The sequence below is a fragment of the Schistosoma haematobium genome, chromosome 7 (assembly GCF_000699445.3).
Source record: "Schistosoma haematobium chromosome 7, whole genome shotgun sequence".
Taxonomy (NCBI): domain Eukaryota; kingdom Metazoa; phylum Platyhelminthes; class Trematoda; order Strigeidida; family Schistosomatidae; genus Schistosoma; species Schistosoma haematobium.
Window position 1 is genome coordinate 9654953 of NC_067202.1, and position 17680 is coordinate 9672632.

General features: G+C 33.4%; 1 protein-coding gene across 3 annotated transcripts in view; it reads left to right on the forward strand.

The window, feature by feature from the left end:
• Window positions 1-17680, forward strand: part of HCN1_2 (anaphase-promoting complex subunit Hcn1) — a 102310-nt gene that overhangs the window by 34771 nt on the left and 49859 nt on the right. For all 3 annotated transcript variants that reach the window (XM_051217940.1, XM_051217941.1, XM_012937707.3), the window contains exon 3: window positions 16647-16823. In XM_051217940.1, coding sequence (XP_051064374.1) covers window positions 16647-16823 — 177 coding nt within the window. The remainder of the gene's footprint in view (window positions 1-16646; window positions 16824-17680) is intronic.

The following is a 17680-nucleotide window of genomic DNA, read 5'->3' on the forward strand; positions in this document are numbered from 1 at the left end:
ACCTATACGCATCCTTTTGGTTATAAACTCCATATTTTAATGTTTTAGAGAAATTGGATTAATAAAATTCATTCCATAAGAAAGTCGAGTCTGTCGAAACGTTTATCAAAATGCCAGAATATCAAAACAAACAAATTTAATATGGATGGATTTCTTTTTAAATAGTCTTATTCAAGAGCATTTGACTGCTAAAACAACCAAAAGTTAAGTTAATGATAGTTTCAGAGAAAACGAATTAGATAAGTAACTACTATGCAAAAGATGTAACCTGCAAACTTACTACACTTACTGGCAGTGTATAAATGAATGGTGACCTTACTTCTGTGATCGAAGGTATCATACGTGTATGACATCGTGAAATATACAAATGTGATAACTGTTATAACAGTGCTGGAATATCGAATATCGATTTTCGTTTTTATAACTCACAGAGCGATGGTTTCAAAAGGCCGTCCACAGTTTTGAACACAAACTTTGGTTTACCGAAACCTTAGGAAATTTCAGCATAGTTTTATCTGTCAGGATGTATAATTCAAACTAAACAACATTTCATACCTACAAGTCGGTCCAGTTACTGTGGGAAACCAGTTATGCAAATATAGATCAAACAGAAATAGAACTGAGAACTATGAAGCACGATGATATATAGGGTATTCTGATGATAAACTTACTGTTTGAAATGTTTAAGATATAGTGTCCTCATATATTTAGTCTTCTCAACAAATTACATCTCGTAAATACTACAATAAAGTACGTACATGTAATCTATAGTACCTTATAGATCATAATATTTAACCCAATACGAATGGCCGAAATTCAAAGATTTGTTCATCGAAACAACACATTAAGAGAGCTTCTCATGAAATTCGACAGCTTCCTTTAAAAACGTTACCGAAGTACATTAGCTGGGAACCCATTTGGAAGTGACAGTTGGGGCAAAAGTAACTATAACAGATATTTATCTGTGTGAAAATGATTATCAATGAGAGTTCGTCTGTAGTTACGAAAATACGAGTATGAAGAAAACAAAGTACAGCATTGTCGAGAAAACATATATTTTCTTATAAATTGGCTTCAGAAGTGAGAAAGTTTAATAAATGAATTCTAGACGAGAGTTTACATTAGGAAGGACAAAGGAAGCCGTCAAATTCTGTTCTCTGTAAAAACCAAACCAGTATAGTGTTAACACTTCAAACACATGTTGATTCCATTTTTACCTTTAAATTGAAATGCGCATTGAAATAACCCTATTATTCCAAATGAATCTATTAACGGCAATTTTAATTTTATTGCGCTATCCTAAAGCCACTGTCATCAAAGGATTTAAACCTGAATTATGTACTTAAGAACACTGTTGTTATTCTCTTTCCTAGTGACCTCAACAATTTTATAACTGCCAATAGAAGTGGTAGCATAAGATTTCGAATCGGTTACATCATATTTAAACAGTGTTTGCGTTGAAATCAATCTGGCTTGTTTTAATAGAATAGATTTAATATTTCTATTAAATCCTAAAGGGAATTACTTTATTCTCGATGTCACGAACATTACTCATTTCTCATCATCAAAGTAAATGACTCGACAATCGATAAAGGCACTGTGATGTTGACACCTTTATAACTTTCATAATTTAGATATATAGTGAAATTCTGTTACTTTATTTTACTCTTAAGTGAGCTTGCAAATAAAGCTTATGTTGAACTTATATCAAACCTGTGGGTCTATAGTTTATCCTTCTAGCTTATAGCACAATGTCTGTCAAGGTAGTGAAGTAAACTACAACACATCGTTAGTCCACTAATTTAAAAAACTCTAACACTGTCAACTTTTGAGTGTATGTGAAAATAGGTTATCGATGGCACAGTTCCAATATTATTATTAATTGAACTGATTTTAGAGATTTAAAACAGAAATAATTATCTACAGAAATAGACAAATGCATTTTACCTTACATTGAATGATTTAAAATGTCAATTGCAGTTTTCTTTTTTTTGAAAATCAGTAATTCAAACAAAACTTGACGATAACAGACACCTGACAGACTATATACACGAGGAGGGTAAAGTTGATTGATTTTGAAACAATTTTTCTTTCCTTACTAAGAAAAGCTTTAGTTGACAGTCTGATTTCGGTTAAAATATAGGAAAATAAATGAACCTGAAAGTACTCACCAGTGACACGTTTGTAATTGTCATCGTTTCTAAAGTTTTTCACAGTATTATTTATTTATAAGAGATACTACACATAGTTAAATTGTAATTTACTTGAACTGTTTTAAATTAGTCTTGTTTATTAAGCTAAATTTTGAAACGATTGATTGGCTTTTTCGGAAAATAGACGCTTAAAAAGGTATTAGTTCGAAATTGACAATGAGTAAAATAAATATATACGTTAGGTTGAAATAATCTCTCTTATCAGTGGTTACATAAACTCAGACATTTCATTTGTTATCTGGACTACATTTTTAATTAAAGTTAAATAAAACTAAAAATCATATATTTTCACATACCTTTCCTAACTACAACTGCGCAATAATCAAATTGTATACTCACTTACGCCTGTTACTCCACATGGAGGAGCATAGGCCGCACACCATAATTCTCCATCCAACCCTGTCCTGGGCAAATCTTTCCAGTTGCTATTAATCCTTTACATATCGACTTTTATTTTCCGACATAATGTGTTCTTTGGCCTTCGCCTTTTCCGTTTCCCTTCATCATTCCAAGTTAGGGCTTGCCTCGTGTTGCAGTCAAACGGTATATTATCATAGAAACATATTTTCATTTATTATACTAGATCATTTGGCAATATTGTCAAGTCACTTAATTACACGATAATATGATAGTTAATGTCAAACGATTAAAATTAATTTCGACATTCATTTAGTATCTCTCTTCAAATAATGGATTTTTTTGGTCAAATCTACACATATTGTTATAGCTCTTTGCATGTTTTACGAACTAAATATGTCTGATAAACAAACGTAAGTAGCTTTACTCTATGTTAATAACGCGATAGCACCCACGTTTTGACGTGAATGTATTTTATGTGCTTGCCGAACTGCTAATTTAAATATGTCGTCTTAAAATCAATGTGTTTACGTTTTTAGTGAAATAACAAAGGTTTTGCTGCTTTATATGCAGTTAATTTCATGCAGATTTATCACTACCATACTTTTCATGCTCTCCAGCATTATTTGTTCAAAGAGGATTCTCAACAGATTTTTTTAAGCTGTATCAAACTTATGCACCATAACATAATAAAATCAAAAGCTTTCAAATAATGGTAGAAAGACAAAGCCTAGGCCTTCGATCAAATGCCCTCATATTTGATTTATTCTCTTTTGCATTATTCATTTTTTCAACCTCTGAATAATTTATGGCATATGTTTTATTGTTGGCTTCTGAAATGACTTACAAGCTATTTGACCTTACTGTATGTAAAATGAAGGATGTCACACTAAAAGACTGTTATGACCTTGATCTGTCTACTCTAGATTAAGACCTTGACGCAATAGGCTGATCGGTTTAACCTTGAGGCTAGTGCGCGTGAGTTCGAGGCGGGGTAGAGAGAAGAAAACTATTCAATCACCTGATTAGCTGACAAGCATGGTAATGAGAAAAGACAAGACAACTGGAACACCATTCGCTCTATTCCGATATACTGATTTCCTGTGGAATCTTTGAATTCAGATTAGTGCAAAAAGGTGCATGAATAAATAAGTGCATTAATTTGGGAAAATACAATTATGTCCAAAACTGGGAATTAGATTAGAAAATAAGGTGCAAAATATTGTGTAAATCACAATAGCTTCGGAACAAAAAGGGGTATGGCAATGAATGATACATCGAACGAAAGCTAATGTTCTGTAGAATAAAATGGGGACAAAAATAAATGTCAGTGTTTTATAAGCTCTGAATAAAATGAAATAACGTCCCAAAAAATAGCTTTCGTAGTTGTCAGGGCTTCTTGTTTCCCTGTTCACATCAAAGACATTCTTAATTTTTTGATACATTATAATCGAACACTTACTGTTCCTCTGTGGAATAATGAGAAAATACCTAAACCCGCAGCCATTCGTCGTAAGGTTAGTGACTTTTCGAAATATGTCACTGGTCATTCTAGGTATACTATGTGTAGAACGTTTATGAAGTTAAATTTTCAATAATCCCACATAAATTGTTGTGCATTTAGTTTTATCTGAACTATTGAAACCCCTTGCACATATCGATACTTCTCTGAAGCTTTTAAATATCATGGCAAACAGCCGTAAACTTTGATTAGGAGAATCCTAACATATAAAAGAAAAATATAGGACTTTATCAAAATCCTGGACCGTGACAAGTTAGACCACTACTGAAAACCTGGAAGCACTTGACAGTGATGATGCCATAATATAGAGCTTTTTAGTAATGCACACTCTCAACCCGCATACAGGAGTCAAACCCAGAACCTTTGGTCTTACGCTAGAGCACTGATCACAAACCAAACGGTATGAATGTCGAACCTCAATCAATCCATAAGGTTGTGAGACCATCTTCCATTAACTTCAGTAGGTTAGTACCTCGAACCTGACGCGCTTATAAGCTGCCCTAAAAGGTCTAGTCGTTATGTGTAATATTTATTATTAATTCATTCAGTAAGCCTAATGTATAGAATATGTTACTTCTAGTGTTTAAAAGAGAATCTACTGCTATCCACAAATTGCTAAAACTTTAAATTTCTCTTCTTAACCGATCCAATAAACTATAAAATCGCTTTTTAAAAATAGTCTAGTATTTCTAAAGTGATGTATTTTTCTAGAACTTTTTTACATGGCTGTAAATATTAATTAATTTTCCTATAAATCACGTTGATGTACGTATTGTACACTTTTACACACCCAACATTGTTCATAAATTTTTGTGGAGTTAAAACATCGCTTTGAAATATTGGTAACTACCAAAGCTACTCAGTAGAGTGCGCGGTGCTCCAGGCCTTAAAATGGTGTTAATTAGATTCGTGTCTCACAGTGAGTGACGGATTCTTATTCTCGACATAAAAAATCTGGGAATAAATTCTGTCTTTCAAGAAATATACATGGCCTTAAATTTTCATTCCTTTCAGTTGAACAGTTTAACTAAAATATCTAGAAAACATTCCGCAAAAGAAAACCCTTTTTTACAAATCGGCAATTGTGAGCATTAATGATTGACCTATTTCTGAAATATCTTTTAGTTACAATAATTTTATTTACCTACGTTTTTATTCCACTTCTATTTAATAGGAAACATTGATGCTCATATGCAAATCATAAACAGTTAGTATGAGACTAAGTTATTTCAACTATTTACTAGACCTAATCAGATGAATAAGATTAGTTTTAGCATCATCAAATTATTTTCCCATGTCAAATAGAATAAGATCCTTCAACAGTTGAGTGATTAAAAATAGTAAACAATCTATTTAGTAGTAGATATACTGCCGTCCGTTAGATGAACAAAAACGGAAGAAAATTAGGGAAATTAACGAATTTGATTTCATCCAGAAGATGACCTAATCGCATAATATATATTTTTTAAAATATGTGTATATGTACAGTCAAAAACACTTATGACATTAAAAAACATCAGAACAAACCTGAAATCATTTTTAGTACGAATAATGCTAATAAAATGCAATTTAACATTTATATATCCTGAAATATATTATCAAAATATATTGTTAGACAGAAATCTATTTTAATGTTTACATATTTATTTAAACTGAATTTTAATTTGCAATAATTATTTCAGTATGAGATTATCTATCTAATTTTTAATGGCTTCTCGTTGTATTCATACATCAACTGTGATTAACTATGTTTATGTGACTACTATCCATTTTGATGAATTTCGTAACTAATTATAATTGAAATTAATTCAATGAGTTTTTCATTGGGTCATGACAAATTATTATTAGCTTTATTCAATATTCTATATTTGGTAAAATATATAATTCTCAGCACAAATAATTTTGACAAGTTTCCATTTCTTATTTATTGATAGATCCTTGCGATGAATATTGAGTTACATGCTAGCAGTTAATGAATGAACATGTGAATAATGCATATTCTTTTCGATGCATATTGCCAGCAACGACGTTGTCTCTGATTGGGTTCATTTGTAACTTGTACAGCGAAATGTCGTGAACATTTCGCAAACGCACCTGATTAGGTTATGAGAACAATAGGCATAATGATGTATTAAAGCAAACAAGGAAACGGATAACTTGTTGGAATAACTAGATGGCATGAGCAAGTAGACCAGATATCCAAGCAGGCCGCCTCTCTTACAAGTCTGCACTCTATCCCGTCCGTAGTAGTTAACGTTCAACTGTTATTTATTGACTGAGCACAAATCCCGTTAAATGAATCTCCTGATAGTTCGTTATCTGAAGTTGTCATTATCAAATCCTCAATTCACAACAATGCTGGATAACATTTGCTTACGTCCATGCAGAAATACAGATTCCGATAATTTCCACATATTGCCTTATATGTCTTCGTTACATAATATAGATCGAATTAGTTAATCAAATTTCATAGAATATGCAATCAAGTTAAATAGTGGTTTTTTTAAATCTAAGTCTGATTGGCTATGAAGTGAACCTCAAAATATATCAATAATAAAACATTTTTCAAACTTCTCCGAAAATTTTAGTTATTTCTGTTACTACTAAATGAAGTTAACAAAAGTCAATCGAAGAGAGATACTGAACTTGTCATTTGGTAAAGCCCAAAAACTATCTGAAAATGCCTACTATTATAAGCCTTATTTATACTGATTAATAGTCATATAATAAATAAATTCAATAGAGCAGTACTCACCACTAACTGATTAATTACTTTCTGAATGAACAAAGTTTGTTAATATAATAAACTTACACCGTTAATACCCTCAAAAATAACATTTTACATTCTCTAAATATAACGTGGAAAAATAAAAGAACAAAAATATATTGGTGGATGTGTCGCTTAATTTCGTGGATTTGTTGAAGCTAGATATTAACACCAATGGATGCCGGCTAGCTCAGTGGTCTAGAGGTTAGGCGCTCGCGTGCGAAACCAATAGGTCCTGGGTTCGAATCTTGCGAGGTGCGATCATGGGTGCGCACTGCTGACGAGTCCCATGATAGAACGAAACGGCCGCTTATTGTTCCCAGGTTTTTCATGGTGTTCTAGCTTCAATTCACACATGATTTCAACTATTGGAATGACCATAATATCCAAAAAAACCTGATAAAAATAAATTTTTCTCAACATTTAAAACTAGAAAAACGCATTAATAACTATTATTTCTAACTTTACTTTCATTGATTTAAAATAAACTGAATAATACATTAATTTATGGATTGTTTTTTTTCCAAAATAAACTTTTTTTTGGAAAAAAAGATTCTGTATTTACCGGTAAATAATTTTGACGAGTATTTTTTGTAACTATGATTCATTTAGTTTTGAAATTGATTTACTAACTTTGTGAAAATTGATTAATTAATTATCTTCAAGGATAACAATACTAATACGCTTAATTAAGCTTACTTATCTGCAGTTAGGCTAAAATAACTAAATTTTTAGTTCCATTTTATTCAACAATATTCATATCATAATATTTAAATAATTACTATCCCCACTTTGCCCCATAAATCATGTGCTTTTTTGTTTGGAAATATTCTTTATTAGGTTTAAACTGTTCGTAAATAATTAGAAACTATGTTTATTGAAATATTTTACCGATTGATGAAGATACAATTTCAAATAATGTAAAAGAAGATATATGAGATCTAGCACAATAGAAAATTCTACAATAAGACTTCGGGGAATAAGGTAAAGGTAACTTTATGTGACATGTTATTGGATGGCAAACAAAGAAGTAATATTTACACAGAAGAACCAAAAGTTATATTTCCTAATAAAACTACACTGTCAAAAATAATTCTTATAACATTTAACTCGATGTTGTTTAGAGTTAGTCTTGTAAATATAGATTTACCATTAAAATTCCAACAATACTTTTCCTTTGATTTAATTATTGAAAGAATGAATACTCAGATCATTAACAAGAGAAATGGATAAAGAATATTAACGATTAACAGAAATAAACAGTAATAGAAATATTCAGTGACTGATCATACAGTACAATGTGTAGTGTTGCACTATTCTTTCCTCTTGCTACATACAAAAACCTAACTCTTTGAATTAAAATAAAACGTTTATAATAAGAGCATTTGTAAAATAGGAATTTTCCGTTATTTATGTATATTTAATGAAAATATACAGAATCCAAGGTTATTTATTAGAAAATCAGCCAAAAAGAGCACTTTGATGAACCGTCACTTATATTCACCATAAATGTTTAGATATTTCTTCCTGTAAGCCTTGAAACGAAACAAGATAAATGTTAAATCACAGTTTTCGACTAACATTAAGATAAATATGTTTCATTTTTTATAAATTCTATTCTCTCTAGAATTCTATTGACAACTCAAAAAGTTATTGAAATAATACTTTAGTTAAAAAAAATCATCAAATACATATGATGTATGAAAATTTTAATGCATAAAATATATACAACATAAAGCGGAAATATGAATTTTCTAAATTAGAAGGATATATAATATTCTTGAATTAAACAACCAAGCTTTTCAAATATTTCAGATACCTAATAGATAGGTAAAATTAAGTTGAAATACAAAGTAAAATTATTTATCAAATGAAATAAATGCTACCATGATCCTTTAATAGACTAAGCAGATCAAAATATTTTCCCAAAAGATTCGTGATTACGTGACAGAATATAAATTATTTCAGTCGCTATAATAATTATATATCTACCGTCAATCACCGAAATCATGATCCCTAGAAAAGCGCTCTCAAAATGTCAAATGATGCAGTATTTTGACAAACGTATGAGTTAACATTGCTCATTGGGATACTTGAAATTGAATTGTTTAGGTTTTCACACTTTTGAGGAATGTGTTGTCAAAATATTGACCTTGAAAGTAGTTTAAAATCAATTTTTTGTAGCGATTTTCTTCATTTATGAAAAAATCCAAAACTGTGGGTTTCTTCGTTAGCAAATATCTGAATAACAAAGTTTTCCGTTGATGTCATCTACTAAAAAATCAGTAATGTTAATGTGTGCCATTGCCATCTCTGTACAGTCATTTACATCATAATATTGTGCCTCGTTTACATTGCGTTAATGTTTCCACAGTCGCAACAAATGAACGTTTCCTCATCCTTCCTAAAAACGAGAGGGTTAAATGCAGGTTGTTCAAAAATAAAACCATGAAAACTTGAAACCACCGTAACAATATCTGTTACCAGTTACCAGTAGACGCTTCTCCTATTAACAAAGGAGTGCTTTTTACGTTTTATATTTAGATATACTATTGTTTATAGTGAATCTTCAAGACTTCAGAACACCTATTTTGTATTTGATCTTAAGGTACTCCACAGTAGATCACTCCAGCCTCATTCATTGTCTATTCTTAGACAGTGTTACTCGGTTAACATGACTCTATTCATTTACTCTATTCAGTTTTATTAATCCAAAGCTTTGATCATTTAGTTACTAATGTGAAGCCTCCTTATATGTCATCACCAAACTAATAAGCTGGTGAATCTATAATTTGTGTTGACGCTAAAGTCTATATAATAATAAGTCAGTATTCTTCCATATATAATAATGAGAAAACAATAAAAGTTCAAATTAAATGTAGGCACACTTCGAAAGTATTTTTAATTGGAAAACATTGAACTAAGCAGATTAGTCTCACAATCAGAATATTGAATTCTCAATAGATTTATTTGTTTTAAACCATAACTTTGAAAGTTTAAAATAAATAAGGGTGTATAATCAAAGTTGTATTGACTTAATTCCTTCAATTTGTTCACAGAAAACAATCTCCGTTAAACAGACATTGGAATAAATAGAGCAATTACAACGCTTTATTTTGAGAGCTTCCATTGAGATATGACTAATGTCCAGGTGATCTTCATTATCAATTGACATCTGTTAAAACAAAACTACAAACCAGTATAGCAGTATCATCATAAATCTGTTTAGGATCGCTGACCAGGATTCTTCAATCAACTCTGTCTCGGGCAGTCCTTTCCAGTTTTTCCAGTTGCTATTCATTATTTTAATGTCTGCTTCCAATTCCCAACGCAACGTGTTTCTTTGTCTTTCACTTTTCTTCTTCCCTTAAAGAGTCCAAGTTAGGACTTGCTTCGTGATGCAGTTTGATGATTTCCACAATGTATGTCCTATCCACTTCCAGAGTCTTATCCTAATTTCCCATTCAGCTCAAAGCTGGTTTCTTCTCTTCCAGAGTGGGCTGTTCCTGATGGTGTCCGTTCAACGGAAATTGAGTATCAGGCGTAGACAACTGTCTATAAATATTTGCACTGTTGTGGTGTGTGTTACTTTTATCTACATGAGTAGAATGTAACGACAGTCAGAACGTCGAGAAGGAAAGAACGGGAACAGAAAGCGATTGGTATGAAAATGCAGGAACAATGAAGTCTGAGACGACTGACTGATATTTGGGAAAGGAAGAGTCAAGTTTGAGATAAATGATTGATATTTTGCAAATTAAGTATTTACTGCATGATTCTCAGATTTTAGTAAGATGTGCTAAAATGTTGTGCATAATTACATTCCGTTATATCCCACTTGTGTTCTCGTTATGTACACTATTTTGATGATGGTTGTAGTGTTCTCCGAGTTTCAGCTTCGTACGGCAGATAATGATGAGTTATATGTTTTATTGATCAATGACTTTTACGAACATTGGCAAACAGTGCTAAATGACTTTTGGCCTTCTTAATCTACCAATCCTCAAATTCTCATTTAAACCATTACAACACGCACTTTGAAATAAACTCAACGATTGCAATCACAGTGTTTAAGTGAGATATTTAGCTTTTGTTCTACACTCATTTGGTAGGAAAAAGTTATGTAAAATGATTTGATAGGAGTGCAAATGTTTACATCTACAGTGAATCGGTCATACCATCAACATTTCACAACATATTAATCATGGAAACAGTAGTGTTTCTGTGTATAAATCGTATCACAAGTGAGTCAAGAAGTTTCTCCCCACAGCACCCAGCACGGCGGCTGGTGGGATTGTAACTTAGTGAATTATTTTATTCGTTACAAAACACTTCACTCATTCAGACAATAAGCTGTTTTCTTTTTTCTAAATTATTCCAAATTAGTTTTAACTAAAATTAACGAAAAGTGAACTTCTATTTTAATAAGAGTTTATGTGAAAAGATGAAGTAATCAATTATATTGTAATGATCATTCAATTGGGTATAAAACAATATTTTTGAACTATTTTTGAAACCAGATTTGTTAATAAAGGACACAGATATTGCGCTCGCATATAACTCAGTAGTCAGTAGCGCCTGTTACTCCCAATGGAGCATAGGCCGCTGACCAGCATTCTCCAACCCACTCTGTCCTGGGCCTTCTTTTCTAGTTCCATCCAATTCTTGTTCATTTTTCTCATGTCTATTTCCATTTCTCGGCGTAATGTGTTCTTTGGTCTTCCTCTCTTCCTTTGACCTTCAGGATTCCATGTGAGGGCTTGTCTTGTGACGCAGTTGGGTACTTTCCTTAATGTGTGTCCTATCCACTTCCAGCGCTTCTTCCTGATTTCATCCTCCGCTGGGATCTGGTCTGTTCTCTCCCACAGTACGTTGTTGCTAATAGTATCCGGCCAATGGATCCGAAGTACTTTGCGTAGACAATTGTTAATAAACACCTGTATTTTCTGGATGATGGCTTTTGTAGTTCTCCAGGTTTCTGCCCCATACAGTAGAACTGTCTTGACATTTGTATCGAAAATCCTGACCTTGGTGTTGGTTGACAGTTGCTTTGAGCTCCAGATGTTCCTCAGTTGTAAATATGCTGCTCTTGCTTTGCCGATCCGTGCCTTCACATCTGCATCAGATCCACCCTGTTCATCAATGATGCTGCCCAAATATGTAAAGGTTTTTACATCTTCCAAATCTTCTCCGTCAATTGTGATTGGATTAGTGCATTCTGTGTTGTATCGGAGAATCTTGCTTTTCCCTTTGTGTATATTGAGACCTACTTCTGCTGAGGATGCTGCCACACTGTTCGTATTCTCCTGCATCGGTTGTTGCGTTTGGGATAAAAGGGTCAGATCATCTGAGAAGTCTAGATCGTCTAAATGCATCCTAGATGTCCATTGTATCCCCTGTTTCCCTTCAGATGTTGAGGTCTTCATGATCCAGTCGATCACCAGGAGAAAGAGAAAGGGTGAGAGTAAGCAACCTTGCCTAACATCGGTCCTCACTTCGAACGACTTTGTCAACTGTCCTCCATGCACGATTTTGCAGTGTAATCCATCATATGAACTCTGTATGATATTGACTATTTTCTGAGGCACGCCGTAGTGTCGAAGAAGTTTCCATAGTGTCGTTCTGTCCACGCTATCAAATGCCTTCTCGTAGTCAATGAAGTTGATGTAGAGTGATGAATTCCATTCAATTGATTGTTACACAATTATCCGTAGAGTTGCGATTTGGTCTGTACACGATCTATCCTTACGTAATCCTGTCTGTTGGTCACGAAGTTGGGCGTCTATGCAGTCCTTCATTCTGTTTAACAATACCCTGTTGAAGACATTTCCCGGTATTGAGAGAAGAGTGATGCCTCTGTAGTTATCACAGTTGCTGAGATCGCCTTTCTTCGGTATTTTGATCAGAAGTCCTTCTTTTCAGCCTTTTGGTACTTGTTCCTCATCCCAAATCTTTTTGAAGGGAATATGAAGTAACCTTGCAGTTACCGCTACTTCTTCATTTAGTGCCTCTGCTGGAATGTTGTCTGGTCCTGCTGCTTTGCCACTCTTGATTTTCCTGGTGGTCATGCTTATCTCTTCAATTTTTGGTGGGCCAACATTGATTGGGAGGTCCGTGGGTGCTGCTTCGATGTTGGGTGGGTTCAGTGGAGCTGGTCGATTCAAGGGTTCTTTGAAGTGTTCTACCCACCCGTTTCGTTGCTCTTCAATGTTGGTGATTACCTTGCCTTCCTTGCTTTTCACTGGTCGTTCTGGTTTGCGGCGATTTCCAGAGAGTTTCTTTGTTATGTCATACAGTTGTCTCATGTTCCCTTCTCTTGCAGCCTTTTCCGCCGTCGTTGCTAAATCTTCCACATATTTACGTTTGTCAGTTCTAATGCTTCTTTCACTTGTTTGTTTACTTCTGCGTATTCATCTTGTGCCTTGGCTTTTTCTACTCTTGTTCGGCTGGTATTGATTGCTGCTTTCTTGTTTCTCCTTTCTTGAATCTCATCCAGTGTATCAACAGTGATCTATTCCTTTTGATGGTGCTTCTTGTGACCCAGAACCTCATGGCATGCTGAAGTGATTGCTTCTTTGATCCCCTTCCAGTTGCACTCCGTAGTAGTTCCTTCTCTGTTGAATAGATCATGAAAGGCCTAGAACTTGTTGCTAAGGTCTATCTTGGATTTGTTGAGTTTGTCAGTATCCCGAAGAAAGGCCGTATTCAACTTTTGTGACATTGTCCGCCCCGTTGTCCAGTGCTTCTTGAGTTTCAATTTCATCTTGGCGACTAGCAAGTGATGATCTGATGCTATATCAGCTCCTCTCTTGGTTCTCACGTCTTCCATCGTCCTCCTGAACGTTTTGTTGATGCGGATATGGTCGGTTTGGTTTTGTGTAGAGTGATCCGGTGAAGTCCATGTGACTTTGTGTATGCGCTTATGTGGAACTATAGTTCCGCCTATGACCAGTTTATTGAAGGCACACAGGTTTGCAAATCTCTCACCATTTACGTTCCTTTCTTCCAGTCCGTGTCGTCCCATTAAGTCTTCATATCCGGTGTTGTCCATTCCAACCTTGGCATTGAAATCTCCCATCAGAATGGTCAGGTCCTTTGTTGGGCACTTCTCGATGATTGACTGCAGCCTATCGTAGAATTGATCTTTAGCGTCTTCATCGTAGTCGTTGATAGGCGCATAGCATTGGATGACGTTCATTGTAATGCCCTCTTTCTTTGTTTTGAAGGAGGCTTTGATGATCCTCGGTCCATGAGATCCCCATCCTATAAGCGCATTTTGCGCTTGTTTGGACAGCATCAATGCAACTCCTTGTGTATATCGTGCATTTTCTTCTTCATGGCCGGAGTATAACAGGAGCTCTCCTGTAGTTAGTCGTTGTTGTCCAACTTGTGTCCAATGTGTTTCACTGATCCCAAGTACCTCTAGGTTGTATCTTTTCATTTCTACAGCAATTTGGAAGGCTCTCCCGGTGTCCCACATTGTATATAAATAAAAGGCAAAATAGCACAGGATCAAAAATTATATCTCACCAAAACAAATTTGTTATGAAAAAGAGCTAGAAAACTCTCATCAAAATTATTTATTATTTTGTTCAAGTTCGTTTTTTTATTTTGAAAAATAATAATATTTGACTCAAGTGATGAATTCGAAATACTCAATTATCATATAGTATTTTTTATTGAGATCATGAACCAATTGATTTTAGAACACTGTTGAAAGCCTGGAAGCACTGCACGGCTTTTACATCCTGTTTTGGGACTCCTCAGCTGTGTAGTACACGTACATTTATTGAAATTTCCAGTCAATAAAATTTACCACATTTTATTCCCCTCATTATCTTTAAGAGATCAAAGACAAAGAATTGAGCAGAACAACGTTAATTCTTTTAACTTCGTAAGGTTTGCATCAGCTGCTTACAACCTATAATATTAAAAAAAACTCAAAATTATTGTAAGGCTTACATAATTATGACAGTAATAATGGATATGTATCATCATGATGGAGTAATGAAATTGAAGACATATAGAGTGATGTAAATAGACATAGTATGTAGGAGATGATTCTGGATCATCGAAAATGGTCACAGAGACAAAAGTGACTATATAATGGAGTAGTTGAACATAAATTAATAGCAGTTAAAAAAAGCGTGACTTGAGATCAGTCAGATAGAAAATAAAGTTAAGAATTTGAAAGAATTGATGCAACTCATATGAGAGAAAAGTATAGCGAGAATGATGTAATAAACTTACAATAAAGTTACCATTTTAAGGAAACGTTTACGACTGTTTCCTTTTCGATAAATAATTCCAGTTTGCAGCGTTTATTGATTATGGTTTCGGCGAATTCTAGAAGAACGGAATTCGACTGTCAATTGATGATTCTAAAAGATTTCAATCTACCAATTCTATTCCTTGTGTCACAGAGATGTTTTAAGATAGCGCTGCTAAAAGCTTTAATCCACTTTGAACTGAGACGTTTTGGAATATGTTCTTGGAGCCGAACGTAGGGCCTTCGCTCTGTTCTGTCAATGCAAATGCTTTGACAACCACATATCTTCAGTCTCATTATTCCGTCATAATGATATATAACAATTTTTACTGTCATAATTATGTAAGCTTTACAATAATTTTGAGTTTATTTTAAATATTATAGGTTGTAAGCAGCTGATACAAATCTTACCAAGTAAGAATTCATGTCATTCTGCTCAATTCTTTGTTCATGTTCTCTTCGAAATAAAAATTGACTAACAAAATATATCCACCATTCTCTTTGCAGTTGTGAAAACAATTAAGGTTTACAAATGTTTTAGCATGTTGAATATTGTGTGGTGTTTGCTGCGTATGTTGGTAGATATAAGTAGTATGTAACACCAATCAAATATGGAGTGCCTGGTAGCAGAAGATTGCGAAGATCGAATTAAAGAGAACAGGAATGTAAACTGGGAGTAATCGTAATAACAAAAAGAATGAAAGGAAAAATGAATTTAGTATGAAACAGGTGATGAAAGACGTGCAACTGATGCATCTAACGTATGGATTTCATATGTTACGAAGATGTTCCTTAGTATTTTATTAAATAATAAATTGGTTGTCCCCACTTGAGTGTTCATTCCCTTCAAAAGTTTATAGTAAATAATGTATTAAATACTAAAATACATAAAATATGTGACATATACGTTAGTTAGTTTCATTTAAACACGCATTGATTTTAATGCTTTATTATTTTTGTTGATGGCTTTATTTAATAAAACGTGTTTGTAAGAAACCCATAAAATGGTAGAACATCATACTTCTGTGATTATTTAAGATTTCAGTCTTGGGGCTTTCTGAAATTAGTTGATCAATTATTTTCTGACTCTGAATATGCTGCGATAAATTTTCTTGTTCTACATATTTTGTGACTAAATAATTACGTATGTTGTTGGGTGCTTCTTTTACAAACAACAACGCATCGCAAATGTAGTTATTGGGAAAATCAAACAGGAACACTGAAGTGATAGGTGATTACTGGGGAAGTCATTGATTAAAGTTAGGTTCTTCAACAGAAGATTCTAGAGATTCAAAGCAAGTCAAAACGCTTGTGAATAAAGATGACTGACAGTTAACAAATGTCGAAGAAATTTATTTATATACATTCCACGAATTCCCATATTTTAATTTGATATATGACAGGAATGTGAACAAAGAAGATGGTATCGAATAAATTAGATGTGTTTTTTTGAATTTATTTTACTTGTTATTATTTACCACTTGTGAATTTAGTTTTCTATATTTTATTTCCATTTAGGTATTATCAGAAATGATTTTGTAGATGATATTATACTTGACCCAACAGAAATTGCTCGCGAATATTTGAAGACATGGTTTATTTTAGATATGATTAGTTCTATACCAATGGATTATGTTTTATTCGCATTCAAAGGATATGAACAAGGTGAAAGGGCTGAACATTTGGTGCAGGCAGGTAAAAGGATTTTTCTAAAATATAATTCACAAATTAGGTTAATAAAGACATGAGCTCAAAATTAACGTTTGATAAAATGTCAGACTAAAATTAGGTCGTCACAATGTATCACTAAATAATCTGATCGTGATATCTTTGGAGGAATTATAGAAATTTAACTTCTCTAAGACAGATAAGATCAGATCAGAATCTTTATGGAGTTTTGTTCTTTGAGCTGAGTGGTTTGGTCGTGGGGCTTTCATCGTCCTTCTGGACGACATCATCAGCACTTCTACCTGAATTTTGTGCTGATGATGTCGTTTAGAAGAACGATGAAAGATCCCCAAACCAAACCATCCAGCTCAGAGAACAAAACTCCATCAAAATCATCCACCTGAGCTACAAATCTCGACCAAATCAAAATCTGAAATATCAGTGGATGATAATCTAATATGGAAGTGTTTTAACTTCTATTTATCATAAAAGTTTCGATTTTAGTTTTTCCCCTCTGTTGGGACTGAACTGCTTGAAAGAAACTGGATTTATCTGCTAATGATAGCTGTAAATTTAAAGAACGTTATCTCATGTACAGTGGATATAACAATTACTCAGTTGGTTAATAACGATAAATGAATACACAAGTTTATGAGAAGAATTTAAAAATGTGTAAAATCGGGTTAGGAATAGATTATTTAACCCAAACGATTAAGTAAGAAGAAAAAGATTTGAAAGTATATCTAAACTGACACTTTCAGATGTGCTTCTGAGTTAAAAAGAGGATAACACTACAAAATAATGCAATTTATATAAAATCCACCTCGACTAGCTGGCACATAATCTTTTATAGTGTCTGCCCGTTGTTAAACAAACTTGGCGTG